General features: G+C 42.5%; 1 protein-coding gene across 2 annotated transcripts in view; it reads right to left on the bottom strand.

Moving 5' to 3' along the window:
* Window positions 1-22855, bottom strand: part of VPS36 (vacuolar protein sorting 36 homolog) — a 31926-nt gene extending 9071 nt beyond the window's left edge. Inside the window, exons 1-8 of one of the 2 annotated variants that reach the window (XM_061434704.1) lie at window positions 22669-22855; window positions 13686-13754; window positions 12262-12332; window positions 8577-8691; window positions 7031-7120; window positions 6201-6287; window positions 503-535; window positions 305-382 (exon numbers count right to left, since the gene is read on the bottom strand). In XM_061434704.1, coding sequence (XP_061290688.1) covers window positions 305-382; window positions 503-535; window positions 6201-6287; window positions 7031-7120; window positions 8577-8691; window positions 12262-12332; window positions 13686-13754; window positions 22669-22764 — 639 coding nt within the window. In that variant the 5' untranslated portion in view covers window positions 22765-22855. Of the gene's footprint in view, window positions 1-304; window positions 383-502; window positions 536-6200; window positions 6288-7030; window positions 7121-8576; window positions 8692-12261; window positions 12333-13685; window positions 13755-22128; window positions 22461-22668 lie in introns of those variants that run through there. The other variant, XM_061434705.1, reaches the window with a different exon arrangement.
* Between the last annotated feature and the right edge of the window lie 480 nt (window positions 22856-23335).

The raw sequence follows: 23335 nt of genomic DNA, 5'->3' as shown, positions 1-23335 counted from the left end.
GTGACCAGATTGTAGACAAATTTAATGAAACATATCAAACTTAAGGGTATGTCAAGAACAAACTTCCACATTTCAGTATCTCTTATTTTCTACATTCCAGGAAAAGTACTGAAATATCCTTTAATTCTGCTAGAGCTAACAAAGTTTTTATGGCTGACTTTTTCTTCCACATTGTCATATATCCTCAAGTCCTACAAGAAATCAAACACTATTTTAAGAAATAGCATGCTGGTAAACCACCAGAATGCCCTTGTGTTATCTCTGTAATCTAGTTCTCAAAGCCTTAAAGAGGCCACCCATTTACCTCATCTTCTGTGATGTCACCTTGCTTGTCTTTGATCTTATTAGCAATGGACTTTGATAACTCCACCATTTCCTTAGCCTGTCAAGAGAACAGAAAAAGAGCAAAAAGAAATAATGTCCCTAAATGTCTGCTAACAAAATAAATTTTCAAAAGTGTATTATAACTGGCATGAATTTAATACATGTAAATGACATATACCTTGACCATTAGCTTGCTGAGGTCTTCGAAGGCCTGAAATGAGAAATGAGACTTTGTTGGAATTTGTCTAAAGAACTGAGACGTTTTAAAGCAATGAAGCACTCTATTTTCTTCCCTATGATAGAAATTTATGAAATTTTCTGACAAATATCAACTTATTTATAGGAATAGTTATATAGTCATAAATCTACCTTATCCTAAAGAATTCAGTTTAGCTTAGAAGCTGTCAAATTTCCAAAACCAACTACAAAAAACAAATTTTCAGAAAGAAAACAGTTACTGATTAAACAAACAAAAGGTGACACAATAGTTCAGAAAATATTATCTCTTTGACACAAGTAAGAAAATTTGTCACCGGTTTTTCCCAGATAAGAGGTCAGGAATCACAGGTGTCGTACAGTTTTCCTGGCCGAAAATGGCAACATGCAGCTGCAGGAATACTTCTTTGGGTCCAACAATTTCGGCTTTAATAGCAGGTGTAATTAACCAAAACCATAAACCTCAGCCTTGAATATTACACAGATTATACTTGTAGCCTTGGCTAAACTGGATATCACAAGAGAACATTTAAATACCACCAAAGCATATCTAAATAAAACCCATCAACTGTTTGATGTACCACAATGAACATCCATCCCCTCCAAAGGCCTCTTCAAACTTGATCAGATATATTTATAATTCAAGTATTTGTGGCTCAATGATAAAGAAGTTGCCTGCCAATGAAGGAGATGGAGGTTCGATCCCTGGATCAGGAAGATCCCCTGGAGGAAGGCATGGCAACCCACTCCAGTATTCTTGCCTGGAGAATCCCATGGACAGAGGAGGCTGGCGGGCTACAGTCCATGGGGTCACAAAGAGTCGGACACAAATGAGCACACACTCACACACTTCCAGTGCAGAATAGCATCTAACTCATGTGCACAGATGTTACTTTTTAAAACCAATTAAGCAGCTTATCATTAATTGAAAACTCTTTCAATCCACCGAGAACAGCGGTCCACGGGTTCAGCCTGGCTGATGCCCGTCTTAATGACATGCAGGAACGTATCCCCCATCTGCAGAAAGACTTTGCTGAAAGAATAGAGTGCTGTGTACAATTCTTATGGTCAACTCACTGGGCTGCTACCGAAAACAAAGGGGAACGAATGTGCACACACCTAACAGGAATTTCCTCAGATAAACAAAAGGCTTAAACACTGGATTCTTATCAGCAGCGGCCAGCAGATGCAGGAAACCTTTTGTGGGAAACTTTGGGCAACGGCCCTGAAACTAAGGCTATTCAAATGTTTAAATGGAGGGCAAATCGCATACCAACCTCATTTTCAAATAAAATTAAAATGCAGACACTTTACACACTTAGATTTTTACTTTGCATATACAGTTACTAGATTTCTTTTACCTAAGTGAAAAGAAAAGACAACATTTCTAAATTTTTATATGGTAAGTCATTGTATTTACTGTATTATATTTTCATAGAAAAAGTCTGCTGAAAATAATGGTAAGTCTATGTAGAATACACAAATTAACCCTTAATGTGCATAGTCCATAAAAAATAAATACAAATATTTTAGTATTTTGGAAGAAGTACCTATAAAAAAAATTCTAGGTAATTATAAAGCATAATTAAAAGCGTCCTCACTTCTATTTCTATTATTATTCTAAAATTTGGTATTAGCATTGAACATGTTAGTTGCTCAGTTGTGTCTGACTCTTTGTGACCCCATGGACTGTAGCCCACCAGCTCTTTTGTCCATGGAATTTGCCAGGCAAGAATACTAGAGTGGTTTGCCACTTCCTACTCCAGGGGATCTTCCCAATCCAGGGATCAAACCCACATCCCCTTGTGTCTCCTGCATTGGCAGGCGGGTTCTTTACCACTGCGCCACCTGGGACCATCTGGTGAAGAAATCAATGACCTGCATAAGAGCCCGATGCTTGTGTGGACTCCCCTGACTATGCAACTCTGAAAACCACACTGAAGTGGAATAACAGTTCATAAGCTAAGAAAAACGCTATTCTGAATACCACGTTAGTATGGCAGCCTTTGGAAAAGGGAATACTGATAATGCAAAATTGGTTCATTGCTCCATGCCACCTCCAAGCGTCACACAGAAGGGTGACTACAAAAACCACCGCAAGAGGACAGCGACAGCACCTTCTGGGTGGCAGAGAGTGCTTGGGACATAGCAGACCACACTCATCTGCAAATCAGGAAACCCAAGTCCTCATAACCCTTGTTCCAAGTCTCGTCACCAGCCCTGAGATGATCCCTTCTCTGGATAGTAAGAAGCCCTCTCATGAGAAAATGCTGGAATTTTATGGGACTAGAGGATTCAGGGAAGATGGGGGCTGTGGCAGCATCGTTTTTGAATCTCTCCAAATCCCACCATGAACATGGGCCAACAAGATCTCAAAACCTCTAAGACCCACAGGCAGCATATACAAAGAAGCTGAGTGACGAGATCTCCACAAGAACCCCAAGACACAAGCTAGTGGAGACAAGCCACCGAGAGCCCCAAGAGCTCCTCATCTTAACAGTGAGGCAGAGAGAGAAAAGGGAGGCAACAGAGCAACCGACAGACCTGAGGAGAGGAGACCCCGACCCAGCCAGCAGGCATCACTCGAGAGCAGACGGGCAAACCTGAGGTCAGGGACTGAAATGGAGAGAGCTTTGCCCACTTCAGCAGTGGATGCGGGCAAGGGGTCCTCAGGCAGGGCTGAAGCAGCCTGTAAACTCTGGAAAGGGCCCCCCACCCCCAGGCTTCCCGGCCAGGACAGGAGCCCACATTGGGGAGAAACTACTGAGACAGGAATCAAAACCTGAGTGAGGCAGGAGTAACATAGGAAGCGGGGAAAGGGTCAGCTAAAGACAGGGGTGGGCATGGGGCCAGGAAACCACGGACGGCAAGTCACCTCCCTCGTGTGCCCCGCATGAACAGAGCACAAGAGTGAGCACTGTGGAGTAAGAGACGCCGCCCTGAGCTAGGCCTTCCTCTAAAAATTCAGGAAAACTAATTTCACATGAAAATTAGCAACAGCAAAGTATCAAGGTCAAATCCCACACAAGGTTACTACAAGAAAAAAGGAAAATCAGGAGCCGAGTAACATTACAGATAATGAAAGAAAGCCAGAAAAACATGTTCACAGATCGGATCGAAAATTAACCTTCGGTTTCAAAATGAGCTGATAGATGTTGATAAAATGATAGAAGTTGTGAAAGAACACCATAAATCAGGAATGAATTTTTTAAATCATTTTTTAAATAAAGCCTATACTAGGAACTTGCCTGGTGGTCGAGTGGTTAAAACTCTGTGCTTCCAACGCAAGGGGACCAAGTTCCACCCCTGGTCAGGGAACTAAGATCCCACATCTAGCAGGCCATGCGGTGTGGCCAAAAATAAATACATACAATGAAAAGTTAAAGAAAAAAAAAAGACTATACTACTAGATGAACACAGGAGGAATAAACACAACAGATAATATCTTAAGAGAAAAAAGAGTGAAAAAGAGGACATTTTTCTAAAATAAAAAAGCCAAAAAGGGTTGGGAAGAAAGTCACAAAGAGGGAAGACTGGCAATAAAGCTGCAACATACAGTCTCAGAAGAAAAAGATACCAAAGCGATTATTGAAAATAATAGAAAAACATCTCTGAAATGAAAAGAAAACATGTCTGAAACCAAATACTGAAAGCATACTGTGTCCCTGAGAATAACAATCCAGAATGACTAACACTTAACATTCTAGTAAAATGACAAAAGATTAAAAAAAAAAAAAATCTGTTGAGCATCTAGAAAAAACAGCAAGTGACTTTAAAGAACGGAGAATATGAGGTTTTCACTACTCTGGCGGCAACACTTCATGTCAGACGAAAAAGTGAAAGTCACACATTGAAGGCACTCAGGAAAGAAAATGTGAGCCAAGGACTATAAATCCAGCAAAACTGACCTTCGTGTACAAGGAACACGGAGATGCCAGAATTCAGGGAGTATTATTCCCATGAGCACTTTCTCAAACATCTATGAGAGGATGAGCGTCAGACAACAGAAATGAACAGAGGGAAGTGAATGTAGGGACCAGGCGCATCACACACAGTTTTTTTCACGAATGAGACCGAATGACAGGGGAAATGGAAGAGGGTACATGGTGGCTGAATGCACAGACAGTGTATTAATAGATACAGCACACCTATGTTTTACATTTGGGAAGAAAGGGAAGAACATATACAAAAAAAAAATATATATATATATACTTTTTAACTGTTTTAGTAATTCTTCACTAGTGTAGTCCTGAATTTGAATAAGAAGCATTAGTGTGACCTCTTGACACACTTTTACTAAAAAAAAAACCCTAGCTTTTTCCAGTGGAAAGTGTTACAAATAAACATCAACTCAATAGAGATGCAAATTTCTAGCAGGCAGATTATGGTTTTGAAATACTGCTGCTGCTGCTGCGTCGCTTCAGTCATGTCTGACTCTGTGTGACCCCATAGACGGAAGCCCACCAGGCTGCCCTGTCCCTGGGATTCTCCAGGCAAGAACACTGGAGTGGGGTGCCATTGCCTTCTCCGTTTGAAATACTACTTCTCCTTAAAAGAAACCTTGACTAACACAAGTATCTGGTAACTATTTGCAGTTTGGACTTTATTTGATTGAGGTAAATCTTTGAAATTCCATAAACAGCGCTCATCAATGGAATTTTACTTACAAACTATTATAAAAAATTATAAAAATTACTTCATAAAATCATTTCATAAAAATGCAAGACCATTTTCATATAAACATGGGAAAACTGATGATGTTGTAAATGTATTAACTGACTGCCCAAATCTAATGCACTGCTCATTTTTTAAACTAGAGTTCCTTCCCCTTTACTTGCTGCTGCTGCTGCTGCTGCTGCTAGGTCGCTTCAGTCGTGTCTGACTCTGTGTGACACCATAGACGGCAGCCCACCAGGCTCCCCCATCCCTGGGATTCTCCAGGCAAGAACACTGGAGTGGGTTGCCATTTCCTTCTCCAATGCATGAAAGTGAAAAGTGAAAGTGAAGTCGCTCAGTCGTGTCCGACTCCTAGCGACCCCATGGACTGTAGCCTACCAGGCTCCTCCGTCCATGGGATTTTCCAGGTAAGAGTACTGGAGTGGGGTGCCATTGCCTTCTCCTCCCCTTTACTTGAATTTCCTCAAATATGATGAGGTTTCAGAAACACCAAAGTGCAAGCTGTGCTCCTAGAAGACGTAATGTGCTGGTCTGAACCACTCTTACTATCTCCGTGCCTGGTCCCTGAGTGGTCCTCAGTGCTGAAGCGGGGGTGCCCAATCAGACTCAAGGGCCGAAGAACAGCATTTGCCCCTTAACTAAGTTAATCAAACATTCAAAATAATTATACAGGGGACCTTGAATTCCTTATGAGTACCATCCAGTCAATGCCACCTAGACTTTAAAATATATGGACAATAATTCATGACGTTTTCTAACATCACAAAATCAATCTGTATTTCTTTTTTATTCCTTTCTGGAAAGCCTTTTTAAAACACATTTGGGCTTAATTATGCCAACCTGAAGTAGATGCATTCAATGGGAACTGTGGCTTCAGGAAAGCTATATTCCAATACACAGAATGAAGGCAGCCACAGCTGTATCCCAAAGAATAAGCAAGATGGCTGAAAAAGACAGCTGACAGGAACTTGTGTAAGAATTACCTCAGAAATGTTTTTGTCAGTTTCTTTTCTTTTTTCTTCCAGTTTCCTTTCAATACCTACGATTCCTACAGCCCGTATTCTTCCTGGCTAAAAAACAAAAGTAGAAAATAAAATGTCCCAAATAGGAAGAACACACTCTTTTGTAACCCCACCACACTGTGTGTTCAATGGCGAGAGAGGACACGCAAAGAACCCAAGAAAAACAGCACATAATTACATCCAGTTTCCTTTCAAAACGTTTGTCGGTTTATGGCCACACATAATGACCTTCAAATCATTATAAATAAAGACTGAACACAAAAATAGATGGCATATTTTTACTCTGTATTTCAGGTATAAATTAAATTTCCTCTTCAATTTTGTTTTCTGGCAAGTCATCATGCATGTATCAGATATTTAATAGGGCCTCAAATGTGCAAAAAATTAAGAGTTAAAATTCTGGTACTTGACAGTTATTATACAAGCTACTTTTACACATTTGAGTGCCTGTCCAGAGTTGGTGGTGAATGAGACTGGCCTGGAAAACGTCACCCCGTGGTACTGCTGTCTGTTCTGTCAGATGCCATGCTAATTATGAAAAACATAATGCCAGAAGATGGACTCTAACTCCTGCCACCCTGAAATTACGTTAGTAAGTAGTTAATCATGTGTTATTTCCAAGTGTCTACTGTCTAGAGAGTACTAAGTCAGGTTCTGTGAAAATAAGGTTCTAATTAGAACATCATCATTTTGCTTCTGGCGAGCTCTATAATCAGAGAACTCTTTTTCCTTTAATGAAGATGCAAAGACAGAGCTGAAAACACTGGATTAGGAAACAGTTAAAAAAATACCTGGGGTCCTCGATTTGTTTGTAATGACTGGGGAACTGGCATATTCTCCCATCTTCGCTGTGTCATCTCCTCTGATAGACGCCTGTAAAACTGTTATGCACATACAAACACTTTATTTGTTTTTAATTTGTTTAATTCTTTTTAATTGAAGGACAATTGCCTTACAACACCGTGCTGGATTCTGCCATACATCAACAGGAATCAGCCATAGGTATACATATGTCCCCTCCCTCTCGAACCCTCCCACCTCCCAACCATCCCACCCCTCTAGGTTGTCGCAGAGCACTGAGCTGAGCTCCCTGCGTCACACAGCAAATTTCCACGGCTGATCTAATTTTACATATGGGAGTGCATATGTTTCAATGCTACTCTCAATTTGTCCCAGCCCTCCTTCCCCCACTGTGTCCACAAGTCTGCGTTTCCACTGCTGCCCTGCAAATGCGTTCATCAGTACCGCCTTTCAAGATTCCATATATATGTGTTAATACACGATACTGAATCAGGCAGGCTGCGCCATCCTCATATACATCATTACTTAACATTTGTTTAGTTGAGAGGTCTGTTCGGTCATTTGTGACAAGCCTAGAATTCTCAGAGACATCAAAGGAAATCAAAGGAAGTTCTTTTCTTGGATCAACTTCAGAAAACACAAAGAAAAAAAAAAAAGAAGGAACTGACCTTCTACATAAAGTGAACTATTCTCAACAAACAGATGAGTGACAATGAAATAAATAGACTGACTTTAAACAATCCTGCATGTGTGGATTGTTTTCGATCCATACTGAAACTGACCCAGTGCCAAGAAAAATACACAACCATTATCCATGAAGGAAGCAGAGAATAATTTGTCTAGTTAAAATGTGAGGCCAGATATTAGGGCCAAAACATGCCTATGCTCGTAAAAAAAAAAAACAACAACTGTATCTTTCAACTACAGTGAGAATGACTTGAGTTAGTCACTTCAATTTGCTCAGAGCCTGCGGATCGAGAACACTGGGTCAGATGCTATAAAGAAAAAGAACATACATACTTTATGATCCTGGTGGGGAGATAAACACAGGCTTATCAATGTCTAAAGAATATTTACATACCAACTTATTAGCCAGAACGTATAAACCATGATACTGTGGAATAAGAACTTACAACAGTTAGATTGGTATGGAGTTAATAAAGGTAGACTGCCTGGTGTAAGGCTGGTGAACTGTCAGGCACAGAGGAAGTTACACATTTCACTGCATCATCCTCTGTCCCTTCATCCAAACAAATTACAGCACCGAATCCTCACTAGTCACCTAGTGCCACGACTTAGCTCATTTCCAGCCTCCGATCTTTCCTGTTCCCACATCCTCCTGCTTCCTGTTCCCACTGAAACCTAAACTTCATATTCTTCACTGATCAGGTTTAAGAGATGATGAAAAGTTCATTGGAAAGTTATGGTGAAAACGGGTATGTTGAGCAATACTGCCTTCCATCCTATAAACAAACAACAACCAGAATTTATACAAAGCCACTTTTCTAGTTCAGTTTTATTCATAAGGAGACTTACCTCAATCTGGCCATGTTCCTTGAAGGAGAGCTTGATGTAGGAGTTCTTACTGCTCTGGAATGGGCCGGGTTCTTTGTTAGAAGCAGCCGGGTGAAGATGAACCACTATTTTGGCACTGAAGAAAAAGCAGATGGAATGTATTGAATTGCCTTTTAAGAATCACTAACTTGGCAGCTTCTTTGGTGGCCCAGTGGCTGAGAATCCACCGTGCAACTAAGGGGATACGGGTTTGATCCCTGGTCCGGGAAGATCCCACGTGCCACAGAGCAACTAAGCCCATGCACCACAACTACGGAGCCTGTGCTCGAGAGCCTGGGAGCACAACTTCTGAAGCCCACGTGCCCTAGAGCCTGTGCTCTGCAATAAGAGAAGCCATCGCAATGAGAAGCCCCCACTTACCCCAGCTAGAGAAAGCCCACATGCAGCAATGGAGACCCAGTGCAGACAAAAAAAAAAAAAGCCATTAATTCTATTTTTGTAACTTTTAACGTATTTCAGATCACTTAAAAAATTCATGTAGAAACAAAGAACATCCTGAAAGGAATCCTTTTAAAGTCTGTATCAATTCAGTATTAATGAATCTCTCAAAAATTTCTCTACTTAACACGTATATGCTGTGCACCAAAAAAATTAAAGTTACCAGCTCTATAGATTAAATAAAAATGTGGTTTTAGGAAATCAGTTCAAAATAAACTTGCAGAATGTGGGGTGGTTTATGATGCTGGTTGACAATCAGGTTTTCCACCCACAGAGTCATCTCCAAAGGTGACTAGGGGCCGATCATCTCTGCCAAGGCATACGACCGTACTCATTTGAAAACAAAATGTGAAAACTTATCTGCGTAAAACTGGCCAGCTGACATTTTATTAAAACTCCATCCAAAACTAACATTCCACAGTGTCATTTTTGGAAAATGCCACTCAGTCAATGACATGATTTAGAGAGATATCCTGCAGCAAAAACAATTCTCAAAACGCTGCTACCCCAGGATCACAAACTGCCATGATCTTTATGACAACTGCTATCTTCTATGCCATTAAAAACACCACTGTATTTGTTCAGTTCTGTGTCTTTTTCCCCCCCACCAGCTCAATAAACAATCTCCTATCAACATGAGCAAAACTGAAAAACTCAAAGTATCTTGCGTACCTAGCTTAGACCTTTTTCTCTATGACCACATTATATTGGCTTGGCCACAACGTTCGTTCGAATTTTCCTACAACATCTTCTAGAAAAACCCAAACAAACTTTTGGGCCAACACAAGGAATATACCGATTACGCAGTATTACTTTGTTTAGACCCATAGAGCTGCCTAAATATCATCCTAAAATTGAACAACCACATGTGGGGCCTCCTTGACGTCACAAACGCTTTGGTTAGTGAACTGGGGCTAGGCATGGATGGACTCTCCATGGGTTCCTTCTTGGGGACTATCTTTAAGTGAAGTGAGCAAATAAAACCGTGTAAGCAGAATCCCAAGACTGTTTGAAATGAACTGTCAGGGAAACAAACAAACTATGACAATTAGGATCAGTTAGGAGTGAGCACACGCACCATACAACCTTTAAAACTGAAAAAAACCTGGAGCCCTATCAGGACTTTTCAAAGGAAACTCAATGAAAAGCTAAAAGATGATACAAAATGAAGTGTAAACAAAGTAAGCATAAGAGTCATGCTGGAAATTCCCTGCCAGTCTCAAGGTTAGGACCCTGTGCTCTCACTGCTGAGGGACCCAGTTCTTTGACTGCAGGATCTGACTACATGAAAGCTAAAGATAAGCCCAGGTAGGGGAAAAACTCCTTACCAGCAATATTTGTTTGCAAATTGTCCTCAATTACATGTGCCCAAGTATATATAAGCCAAAATGTCTTATATACTTGAATAAACAGAAACATTTCAACCTCTGGCTTTAAAACAGGGTGACTACATCTCCTGGTTTGCTTGGGGACAGTCCTGTTTTTTATACTCGCCTGGTCTAATGATAAGTAGGGTCCCCTATTATTCTAATAAATGTCCCAGTTTGGACACTAACTCTTGTGACACTCTATTCAACACTGATGCCTGAAAAGTTGAAGCTGAGAAACTTATGGTCAACTAGAATTAGGAGTAAAATCAGGCATTTTTCTCAGATGGGTCATTTCTGATCTTAAGTACTGAATGAGAAATGTTATTGTTGTTCGGTCATTAAGTCATGCCAGACTCTTTGTGCCTCCATGGTCCGCACCATGCCAGGCTCCTCTGTCCTCCACCATCTCCCAGAGTTCGCTCAAACTCATGTCCATTGAGTCGGTGATGCTATCTAACCATCTCATCTTGTCCCCTTCTCCTCCTGCCTTCAATCTTTTCCAGCATCAGGGTCTTTTCCAAGGAGTCAGCTCTTCGCATCAGGTGACCATGAGAGATACACAGATGCATAAAAGCAAATGTCGGGGGAGTTCCCTGGTGGTCCAGTGGTTGGGACTCTGTACTTTCACTGCCAGGGGCCTGGGTTCAATCCCTAGTCGAGGAACTAAGATCCTGCAAGCCATGTGTCAGGGCAAAAAAAAGATTCAACTGTCTGAAAATATATTCAGTGACAGCTGACCCACACTTATTTATTATGACCCGAGGATACTACAACAACCTTAGTACTTGATTCATGCTTTAAGAATGACTTCCATTTATCAATGAGTTTAAAGTAGGATAACATCTCTTTGTAAACATAGATATTTTCCCCCACTTTTGAGATATAACTGACATACAACACTAGAAGTTTAAGGTGTGTAGCATAATGATTTGACTTACACACATCATGAAACGATTACCAGAGTAAATTCAGTGAACATCCAATACAAAATTGAAGAAATAGAAAAACAAAAATTTTTTTCCCCTTGTGAGGTGAACTCTTAGGATTTACTCTCGACAACTCTCATATATAGTGCACAGCAGTGGTAATTACATTCATCATGTCGTACATCACACCCCTATTGCTTATTTATCTTATCACTGGAAGTCTGTGCCTTTTGACCACTTTCATCCAATTTTCCCTTCCCTCCCCGCCCCACCTCTGGCAACCACAAATCTGATCTCTTTTTCCATGAATTTAGTTGTTTTTGAAGTATAACGGACCTCCAACACTATGTTAGTTTGTTACACAACAGACAGGTTTGATGTTTCTATACATTTCAAAACCATCCCATGATAAGTCTAGTTATTATATGAAAGTGGAACTTGCTCAGTGTCCAACTCTTGGCCACCCCATAGACTATAGTCTGCCAGGTTCTGTCCATAGAATTCTCCGGCAAGAATACTGGAGTGGTTACCATGCCCTTTTCCAGGGATCTTTCTGATCCAAGGATCGAACCCAGGTCTCCCACACTGTAAGCAAACTCCTGAGTAGGAGTCTGCCTATTATATGACACCATACAAAGATATGACCTAATTTTTTACTATATTCCCCACACCGTCCCTTTTATACCCATGACTCAATTATTTTGTTACTGGAAGTTTATGCCTCTTAACCTTTCTCACCCATTTCTCTATTCCCCCAGGACAATACTTTCTCAAGGTAAACACAACCAACAGATTCGCTCACACATAGGCTGTCATGGCCATGACTGGCTGGGCAATGACACAACCAAGTTAATGAGGATGGCTTGACGGGAAACGCTTTTGTGCATAAAGACTGTCATATACAGACCTTACCTTTTTCCAATTCCAGCTGCTTGTTCTTCAATGAACACGATTTGGGAAAGAGGAATGGCCATGCAGCATTCCTGGGAGGGAATCAGGAGAAAACAGGATCCATAAGATTCCTCAAAAATCCTTGTTTTATAAATTTATGGGGTGTGTGGCAAGTTGAGAAACTTATGATCAACTAGAAATAGGAATAAAGTTCTATAATGACTTTTTGTTTCATTATGAATGATTGGCATTGAATAGGTCTAATGATGGCCATATTAGCTTCCTTCCATGATAATAAAAAAAAATTATACCAAGAATAATTTATAAATATATGGCTTGAGGACAGCTATCCCTCCAAAAAAAGATGTCTTTCTTGAATGCTTATTTCTTTAAAAAGAAAGGATTAGGCAAATTACCAGTTCTGAGGTACACATTACCAGTAAGGGCAATATTACCACCAAGGGGGAAAAACTGGTTCTTGCAGGGCAAAAAGAGACAGAATTTGCAGTGGTTAGTGACCTTTCCAAGAGCCTCAGTACAATGCGTAGTTTACCTGTAGAACTAAAAGTTCATGGGGTTAGGGGCCATGCTGTGTTGCTTCTTTTACAAGACAGAAACTTACACACAGATACACACACACACACTTTCAAGTTAAAGCTCTTTGAGATAAAGATGTCAGGTCTATACATATAACTGAGTCCTCTCCCCCTAGAAATGCAAAAACGGGGCGGGAGGGGGTCTCTCCTCTTGCCGAGTGACCCAGAGGCAGCTCCCCTCAGCATCTAGGTGGAAGCATGCCCTTGGCAGCAGGCGTCCTCCTCCTGTTTCTCAACAACAATCAGGGAGACTGGGTTGCTTGAAGGACTGCTGACTGATGGGGACACTCAAATGTGGGGGAGGATCTGATTTGGGCTTAAAATCCAGGAGTCACCACGACTCTCTGTACAGTAATTACCGTCTGTTCCAGGGTTGAATGAGAGGCTAGACCTTAATTCCTCTATCTGCACCCCATCGAGAGAGACTATGGGACACATTCTTCTGACATCTGAAAGCAATAATTTATCGCATCTACTTATAGCTTTGCCAGAAAGAAAAAAATGAAAGAAAAGAAATTAGTGACTTAAAACGTGCTGCTGCTGCTGCTGCTGTCGCTTCAGTCGTGTCCAACTCTGTGCGACCCCATAGACGGCAACCCACCAGGCTCCCCCGTCCCTGGGATTCTCCAGGCAAGAACACTAGAGTGGGTTGCCATTTCCTTCTCCAATGCAGGAAAGTGAAAAGTGAAAGTGAAGTCGCTCAGTCGTGTCCGACTCTTAGCGACCTCGTGGACTGCAGCCTACCGGGCTCCTCTGTCCATGGGATTTTCCAGGCAAGAGTACTGGAGTGGGGTGCCATTGCCTTCTCCTACTTGAAACCTAGAACTGATGCAAATAATTTAAACTTACATGATTCTTCTGATCTCTCCAAATTAAACGGTGCGTACTAAGAAGGAGGGTCCCAGGATCAAATTTTATCTGGAAAAACAAGATCATCACAAAATGTTAATAACATATCACACAACATGGTCCAGATTTTCTTCCCCATGAACTGCACGATAGTAAGTCAATCACATAAACATTTTAGAATTAAGTTTGTCATAAGTCAAAGAGAAGCAATGCTACAACACTTCATAAACCTTGCTAAAATTAGGAAAAAAAATTGCAAACCACCTAGCTATGTAACAGGAGGGGAGTGGCTAAATCAGGAGTGATATATTCATACTATGAAATCCAGGCAGAGATGAAAAAGAATGATGAGGTGGAGCTATATAAACTATCATGAAACTCTAAGACATAGGATGAGCGGGGAAGAAAGCAATCAAAGGATACTGCATACAATGTAATTAGACAAATAGACAGACAGATATAGATATCAATAAACTCCATATTTCTCAAACTACATGTGAGATATATCTATAAATAGACAGATAGATGTGTATATGTACTATGAACACAGATAAATAGTAGAAAAAGGTCTAAATGGGATCCATACTCAATGATCTGTTAATATTATCTTAGAAAAAGTATGAAGGAATGGAAGAAAGAGAAGCAAAGGGCTCTTTTCCAAAACCATATATCTCACTATTGATTGAATTTTTACCATGAGACTGAAGGTGCATAACACTCATATAAATTTTTAAAATGGTTTTTAAATAACAAGAAAATCCAGAAAAAGACACAAACACATGCAAAATGAGTGTGGATGGAGATTCAGTAAATGGTACCAAGACACTTGCATTGCTCAGCAGGGACAAAAAAAAAAAAAAACAAAGTAGGATTTACACCTAACACAACGTGCCAAAATAAATTCTGGACAGAGTTAAAAAATTGAAAATTTATTACAAAAAAGTATAAAATTATTTGAGTTAAAAATTATAAAAGCACTAGAAAAATCAGAATTTTTAAAATCACATCGGAGGGGAGAAAATCTTTCTAAGAAAAATAGTAAACCCATAAGCATTAGAGGAAAAGATGGAACAATTCACCTACACACACACACACACACACACACACACACACTCTTCATGGCAAAAATCATCAAGAGCAAACACGGCAGACTGGAAGAAATAGTTGCAACTCACATCAGAGACAAACATGTACATCTCCTTAATATATAAAATACTCTTACAAATCAGTAAGAAAATATTCTATAATCCATTAGACAAATGGGCAAAGACTATTAACAGAAAGTTCACAGAAAAGGAACTACACGTGCCTCCTAAACACATTAATTGATGGTTAACCTCATTGATGATAAGAAAAAGGCAAACTGAGAGAACACCAGGCTACCCTTTTCACCCATGAGATTGGCAGAGGTTCACAAGTTCGGTAACACTGAGCGGCTGACACGTTGGGAAAATAAGCATTTGCACATATCACTGGAGGGCAGTGTACTGTCATCTGTCAAAAATACAAATACACCAACCCTTTGACTCAATCAATGTCTTTCTAGAAAGGTATCCCACTGATGAATTTGCACATGTGTATATAAGGTTACTCATTGCTGTTTTTTAAAAGCAAAAGATAGGAAACAAATTAAATGTCCATCACCAAGGAAATGCACACCCACACAAGGAATGACAACTTAGTCATTAAAAAAGAATGAGGAGACTCTTCATGTATTTGTTGTATCTGATAAAATCTAAGAATGCCATTAATTATAAGATACATCTGGCTTCTAGAGTTGTTAAAATGTGTGTGGGGGAGGAGGGGGTTGAGGGGAAATGTACATTTAGAATGAATGAAATACGATAAATTCTCTACATAGATAAGTGAAAAAAGCAAAGTGTCAGAGCTTTGTATGCATAGTATGAATTGACACTTTAAAAGGCAAGAGACTGTATTCTACGTGAACACCTGTGTATAACACAAATGCATAACTCTAGAGTGAAGCGCTGGTGACTTCTGAGTGGGCACTGGGGACAAAGTCTCCTCCTAGGATGGGAGGGACACTTTTAGCTTTTTATTTTTTATCATGGAATCGTGTCATTTATGCAAAACACAAATGTTAAAATGTTTTTAAAAACTAAAATACAATCACAAAAAAAGCCAGCTAGGTCTTTAGGACCAAACCTGTAATCCTCATAATTTGTTACTATGCACTGGAAGTATTTTGCAAAGTCGGACACGACTGAGTGACTAACGAACACGTACAAGGTGGGTTCTTGATATACACTGTAAATTATTTAAATAAGCAAATTTTGGAGTTGGAACCCCAAAAGACTGGAAAGCCAAACCTCTCCATTTTTGTTGAAAGCAAGAAATACATTGGAAGCTTCTATTCACTCTAATTGCTAGAGAGTAGAATTGGCCATAGGTAGGACGTGCTCATACCCTTTTGAGGAGCAGTTATTTCAAAAGATACAAGCTTGATCCTATGTATAAAATAGAAACTTAAAGGATTTTAGTAAGGGTCCAGATTATTACCAATAATAATTCTTTTGAGTTTAAAATAATGTGGTTAAAAAATGTATATCAAGTGAATAACCAATTAGAACATTATTATGTATCATTCTTAAGTGAAAATATACATAAATGTACTTATATAGGCACTTGACAATATATTACAAGATACTCTGGATATTAATAAAGTGAAGTCGCTCAGTCGTGTCCGACTCTTTGCAACCCCATGGAGTGTAGCCTACCAGGCTCCTCTGTCCATGGGATTTTCCAACAAGATACTCTTGATATTAATAAAGAAGGAAGCAACACACATAGCTTACACACACACGTGCACAATCACACAGACAGAATGTGCCAAAAGGAAAGGAATACTGATTATCTCAAGCTACTTCTTTCAGCTTACCCATCTTTAACAACTTTATTATTCATCTAATAAGAAAAGACAAAGGAATTTGTTACAGGTATATATGACTTCATGCAACTCTGAAATGTATATAAATTATTTTTTATTAAATCAAACATAAGCAGAAACACTCTTTGTCAGAAGTCCTTTTCTAATACATGGAATTCTCCAGGCAAGAATACTGGAGTAAGTTGCCATTGCCTTCTCCAGGGGATCTTTCCAACCCAGGGATCAAACCTGGGTCTTCTGCATTGCAGGCAGATTCTTGACCATCTGAACCACCAGGGGCTTCTCCTAATACATAACATGAATTTTAAAAAATGATTTTCGAAGAGTAACACTGACTGTATCGCTGCTGCTGCTGCTAAGTCACTTCAGTCGTGTCTGACTCTGTGCTACCCCATAGGCGGCAGCCCACCAGGCTCCCCCGTCCCCGGGATTCTCCAGGCAAGAACACTGGAGTGGGTTGCCATTTCCTTCTCCAATGCAGGAAAGTGAAAAGTGAAAGTGAAGTCGCTCAGTCATGTCCAACTCTTAGCGACCCCATGGACTGCAGCCCACCAGGCTCCTCCATCCATTCGATTTTCCAGGCAAGAGTCCTGGAGTGGGGTGCCATTGCCTTCTCTGACTGACTACATTACTAATATCTTAACATTAGTGACCTTAAATAATACGGTTAACAAGCATGCGCAGGAAGAAACCTGCACTGCCTGGCTGAAGACACTCTGAGAGAGATTACTCCACCAAGCACTTCAGCACCTCAGAGAAGTAACATCTGAAGTAACACAGACTCATTCCTGGCACTTATTTTGGTCTGGCGACGAATGTTTTGGCTAATGTAGCATACACAAAACCAAACGATTGAGATCAAGCTATTTTTAAAAAATCTCTTTTTTGCCAATGAGTAAGACTGCCCTTTCCCAGGAGCAAATATTTTGTCAGCTTGAGAGTACCTGATGCCACATTACACAGCATAACTACCTAATAGTCCTGATTAAGAAAATGCACCTCATCTGTCTGAAATCCAAGCATAAGGCTGCGAGTTTAAAGCTGAAGCCAGAGGACGTTTCATTTCTATGGGGTGAACAATGTGCACACGTAATGCGTAAAGCGTTGCTGCCCTCAGTGAAGACATTGTGTAATAATCGTTGGCTTCAGGGATTGCAAGGGATTACGAGCTCAAGCCCACAGACAAGTTTAGGCTGGTTTGTGCTTACCACTCAGAGCTAGAATAATTTCAACTACTTAAAAGTTAGTAGTTAAAATAACTTAGGCATTCACTGAATAAGCTCTTACTGTTTTAACATTTGTCTGTCATAAAAGTAATATGCTGTTGAAAAAAAATTTTTTAAGTCTGAAAACAAAAATGAAATCATTCATAATTAGACAGCCAGGATGTGTGGATATAAACTTAAAATGAGGCCATGATATTTATAATTTTATAACTTGCTTTTTTCACTTAGCAGCCTATTGTTAGTCATTCCTCAAGCTGGTTAGGGCATGTCATACTTAATTAACCAAGCCCCATAGTGGACATTCAGATTGCTTCCAATTTTTCCCTATATTGCAGAATAATCAGATCAGATCAGATCAGATCAGTCGCTCAGTCGTGTCCGACTCTTTGCGACCCCATGAATCGCAGCATGCCAGGCCTCCCTGTCCATCACCAACTCCCAGAGTTCACTCAGACTCACGTCCATCGAGTCTGTGATGCCATCCAGCCAACTCATCCTCTGTCGTCCCCTTCTCCTCCTGCCCCCAATCCCTCCCAGCATATATACGCTATGTGCTGTGTAAGTTGCTTCAGTCGAGTCTGACTCTTTGTGACCCCGTGGACTGTAGCCCATCAGGCTCCTCTGTCCATGGGATTCTCCAGGCAAGAATACTGTAGTGGATTGCCATGCCCTCCTCTAGGGGAACTTCCCAACCCAGGGATTGAACTCTTGTCTCTTATGTCTCCTGCATTGGCAGGTGGGTTCTTAACCACTAGCACCACCTGGGAAGCCTATGTATATCTATACATAGAGAGAGATACGTCTCTATATATACATATAATATTGCTGACATGCACATATGCATTCATTATAGTTTTTATAGTTTTATGTGTCCCTGACTATTTCCCAAGGGTAAATTCCTAAAATTTAGGAAGATCAAACCAGTCAATCCTGAAGGAAACCAGTTCTGAATATTCACTGGAAGGACTGATGCTGAAGCTGAAACTCTAATACTTTGGCCACCTGATGCAAAGAACTGACTCATTGGAAAAGACCGTGATGCTGGGAAAGACTGAACGCAGGAGGACAAGAGGATGACAGAGGATGAGATGGTTGGCATCACTGACTCGAAGGACATGAGTTTGAGCAAATTTCAGGAGTTGGTGATGGACAGAGAAGCCTGGCATGCTGTAGCCCATGGGGTAGCAAAGAGTCGGACACAACTGAGCAACTGAACTAACCTGAAATTCCTAAAAAGTGAAACAGCCAACTTAAGAAAATACATTTTCTAAATCTTCTAGTATAAGCTAGCAACTTGACACTTTACACACCACTAACCTTCTTACATTACTTTTTAAATTAGCTGAGGCTAACAGACGCTTCTGTGAATTGAAACAAATGACCTGTCTACAATGCTTACGAAAACACATTATCCGGTCATAAGGGGCCCATGAAAACTGTGCCTGTATAAACAAGCAAAAGGCACCTGGGCGGTGGAAAGAGCACTGGTCTGGCTCCACCATTACCAACTGTGTGACCCTGCACAGGTTGCAGTTTTCTCAACCACCCACTGAAGGTCTCGGCGTCCTCATTTTCAGAGGATACGCTGTTTCATAAACAAATTGCATGTGGAAGATACACATTACACGACACAAAGGGGCTGGCACTGGTGACTGCTGTGTTTCTCAAGCACTCCAGCACTGGGAACAAAGCACAGGCTCTGGGAATCTGATCAGCAGAGATTTAACCCCTGGCTCTGTGGTAACCCAGGTTCAATCCCTGGGCCGGGAAGATCCCCTGGAGAAGGAAATGGCAACCCACTCCAGTATTCTTGCCTGGGAAATCCCATGGACAGAAGAGCCTGGCCACTTATAGTCCATAGGGTCTCAAAGAGCTGGACTCAACTGAGTACACACGCTTCTGGTAATCTACTTCAGTGGATCTTAGGCAAATTATGTTACCTCCGAGAGTTCTCTTCTCATTCAGTAAAATAGTCACCTCATATGCCCATTGAGATGATTAAATTATGAAAAGCTTCTGGCACATAGTAGGTACTATGTCTATTCAAGGTGTGCTTGCTTTAATGTATTTCACACTCACAAAGAGCCAGAAGACACAAGGTTGAAGAGAGAGCACCCACTGGTCTTAGCCCTGCACCCACTGGCTGGAGGAATGGGTTGAGTGCAAAGCTGAGAAGGCTGGGAGGTCTGCACTGCGGTGCTGAGACGAGGGGGCAAGTGAGAGATTCTGAAAGGGCTCCTGCTCACATATGGAAGCTGATGTGCAGCTTCCTGGAGGCCTCATACCACGGGCCATGTGGACACCTTCCAGCAGAGCGAGGAAGCCAGGACACAAGACTGCCCCTGGGACTCAGTTTGGCCTCAGGTGACACTCGAGAAGGCTTAGCCAGTGACTGAGTAGATCTGGCCTGGGGACCACAGTGCCTTAGAGCTCAGCCCTCCCGCAGCACCCTCAACTTGCAGAACAGTCAAGAATTCTTGACTAACAACAAGGACCTACTGTATAGCACAGAGAACTATGTATCTCGTAATAACTTCATTGGAAAAGACCCTGATGCTGGGAAAGATTGAGGGCAGGAGGAGAAGAGGGCGACAGAGGATAAGATGGGTGGATGGCATCATCGACTCAATGGATATGAATTTGAGCAAACTCTGGGAGATGGTGAAGGACAGGGAGGCCTTGAAGGCTGCAGTCCATGGGGTCGTTAAGAGTCGGACATGACTGAGCAACTGAACAACAACAAATAACCTGTAATATAACAACTGAATCACTTTGCAGCACACCTGAAACTGACACAGAATTGTAAATTAACTATACTTCAGTAACAAGAATTGGTTATTTAAAATAATAATAATAATTGACTTAAAAGGCTCAACTAAATTTTTCCCATAACTTTTTTCTTAATCCTGATACCTGTATCTACTTGTCCCAAAAACAAGCAGAAATATAAAAAAAGGAAAAACTAAAACTTGCTGATTCAGCAATGGTTTTTTTTTTATATCCAACTACTAATAGTTTTGATTTTTTATTGTTTTAAAGATATTATAGTTATATTGTGTGTTAGCCAAGATGTCTCTAATTTGCATATTGGAATTACAGTAGAACAACACTGTGGTGATCTGCAAAAGCAAGACTGCTATCAGAGGGTGACTTTGGAGCTGTGTTTGAAGACCAGTTGTTTGGGGAAGTTCCAATCCCCTGAGGAAAGGGACGTTGATTAAGCTTCCCAGTCACCACAGTTCTATACTGTGGTGGAACCTCCGTTTACAAAAACAAAGACATTTAGCTAATCATGCCAAGCAAAAGATGCAAACCCAATTTGAGATCAAGTTCATAAAAATACTGAAGCAGTAAAAAGAGCTGTTGTTTAATTCCATACCCCGTGTCCGCCTCTTCGACCCCAGGGACTGTAACCTGCCAGGCTCCTCTGTCCATGGGATCCTCCAGGCAAGAATACTGAAGAGGGTAGGCATTCCCTTCTCTGGAGGAATCTTCCTGACCCAGGAATTGAACCCGTGTTTCCTGCCTTGGCAGGCGGATTCTTAACCAGCTGAGCCACGGAGGAAAGCCAGGAAACAGAGTTTCTGCTGCTGCTAAGTCGCTTCAGTCGTGTCCGACTCTGTGCAACCCCATAGACGGCAGCCCACCAGGCTCCCCCGTCCCTGGTATTCTCCAGGCAAGAACACTGGAGTGGGTTGCCATTTCCTTCTCCAATGCATGAAAGTGAAAAGTGAAAGTGAAGTCGCTTAGTCATGTCCGACTCTTAACGACCCCATGGACGGCAGCCCACTAGGCTCCTCCGTCCATGGGATTTTCCAGGCAAGAGTACTGGAGTGGGGTGCCATTGCCTTCTCCGAAACAGAGTTTCTAAGTCCAAACAAAAAAAAAAGGGAATCTCGACCCAATAATAAAAACATGCAAAAATGCCCTCGAGGAGGCAGGGCACCGGGGTCCCCAGGCGTATCAGCGGTGCCTCGGGTGGCTGAGTTAAGCCCCGCCCTGGAAGGAAGGAGGCCTCAAGCTACTCTCTCCAATACAGACAGGAAAAGCTCTGGGTCAGGCAACGAGTTCCAAAGTACAGGAGGAAGTTTCTCTCTAAGGAAACTACAAGGAAGGAGAAGGTAGCAAGAGAAAAGTTCTGGAAACTAAAAATGCTGATAAGCAATTTCCGCCCCCCACCCCCCCAATTCCAGCTCATACATTTCATTCAGAACAGAATGATCATTCGTAGTATGACGGTAGTCTCCAGTGAATGTTAACGTGTCCGTGAAACACAGGTAGTATTTCTCCCTGCCATCTGCAAACACACCTCTTTATGGTTTACGCTTGGATTACCAGGCACGGCCTGTTCCATCACTCGACAAACAATCAAACCTCCTTTCCAACGTCTCTCCCGGACCAAGAGCAATCAACAACACACACACAGCCTCTGGCCGAGGCGTCCCAGGAGATGCGGGCTTTTCTCTTCGGAAATCCTTTCGGTTCGCCCCGCTCCCGCTCCGGCCAGGACTGCCCTGTCCCCCGGGCTCCCCCAGGTCCCGGCGCCCGAAGCCACGCCCGGTTCGGGAGCGCAGGACCCGGCGGCCTCGGGACAAAGGCGGAACCGGCCTGCCCGGCGCGATCGGGGGCGAGGACTCGGGGTTCCCTGCCCGCGTTCGTGCCGCCCGGAGCGGGGGTCTCTGCCCGGGCTGGGAGCGGGGCGCCGTCCGCGCGCTCCCCGCGGGAGCCGTTCCCGAGTCGGGCCGGAGCCCGGCGCCGGGCGGGCGTGGACAGCGGGGGCGGCGCCTATTGGCGAGGCCAGCCGGGGAGCTGGGGTCGCGGAGCGAGGCCCGGCCGGCCGCCGCCCTACCTTCTCCTCGCCGTCGTAGATGCGCACCCCCCGCTGCTGGATCACCAGCGTCTCGTTAATCTCCAGGAGGCCGCTGGTCCACACGAAGCGGTCCATGGCCGCCGCCTGGCCGGCCTCCGCCGCTTGCCCGCGCTGGCGCTCCGGGACGGCGAGCCGAGCCGCCGGGCAGCCTGTGGCGCCCCCTGGCGGCGGGCGGGGCGGAGGCCGGCAGGGAGGGAGATGTCTGACCTCGGAGCCCTGCGGAGCGCGCGCGGCCCCGGGGCGCCGGGGGACGTGGAGACGTGCTTGATGCGCCCTCTAGCGGTCCATCGGACACAGTCCCGATGAGGACGTCCACCCCATCCTTTGTCCTTGTTGTTCAGTCGCTCAGTCATGTCGGACTCTTTGCGACCCCATGGACTGCAGCACACCAGGCTTCCCTGTCCTTCACCATCTCCCGGAGCTTACTCAAACTCGTGTCCATCGAGTCGGTGATGCCATCCAACCATCTCGTCCTCTGTCGTCCCCTTCTCCTCCTGCCTTCAATGTCTCCCAGCATCAGGGTCTTTTCTAATGAGTCGGCTCTTCGGCTCTTCGCAGCCAGTGGCCAAGGTATTGGAGCTTCAGCTTCAGTCCTTCCAATGAATATTCAGGATTGATTTCCTTTAGGATTGATTGGTTTGATCTC

Source organism: Bos javanicus, chromosome 12 (assembly GCF_032452875.1).
Source record: "Bos javanicus breed banteng chromosome 12, ARS-OSU_banteng_1.0, whole genome shotgun sequence".
Taxonomy (NCBI): Eukaryota; Metazoa; Chordata; class Mammalia; order Artiodactyla; family Bovidae; genus Bos; species Bos javanicus.
The sequence above is the reverse complement of the archived record's forward strand: the minus strand, read 5'-3'. Positions and strand labels throughout refer to the sequence as shown.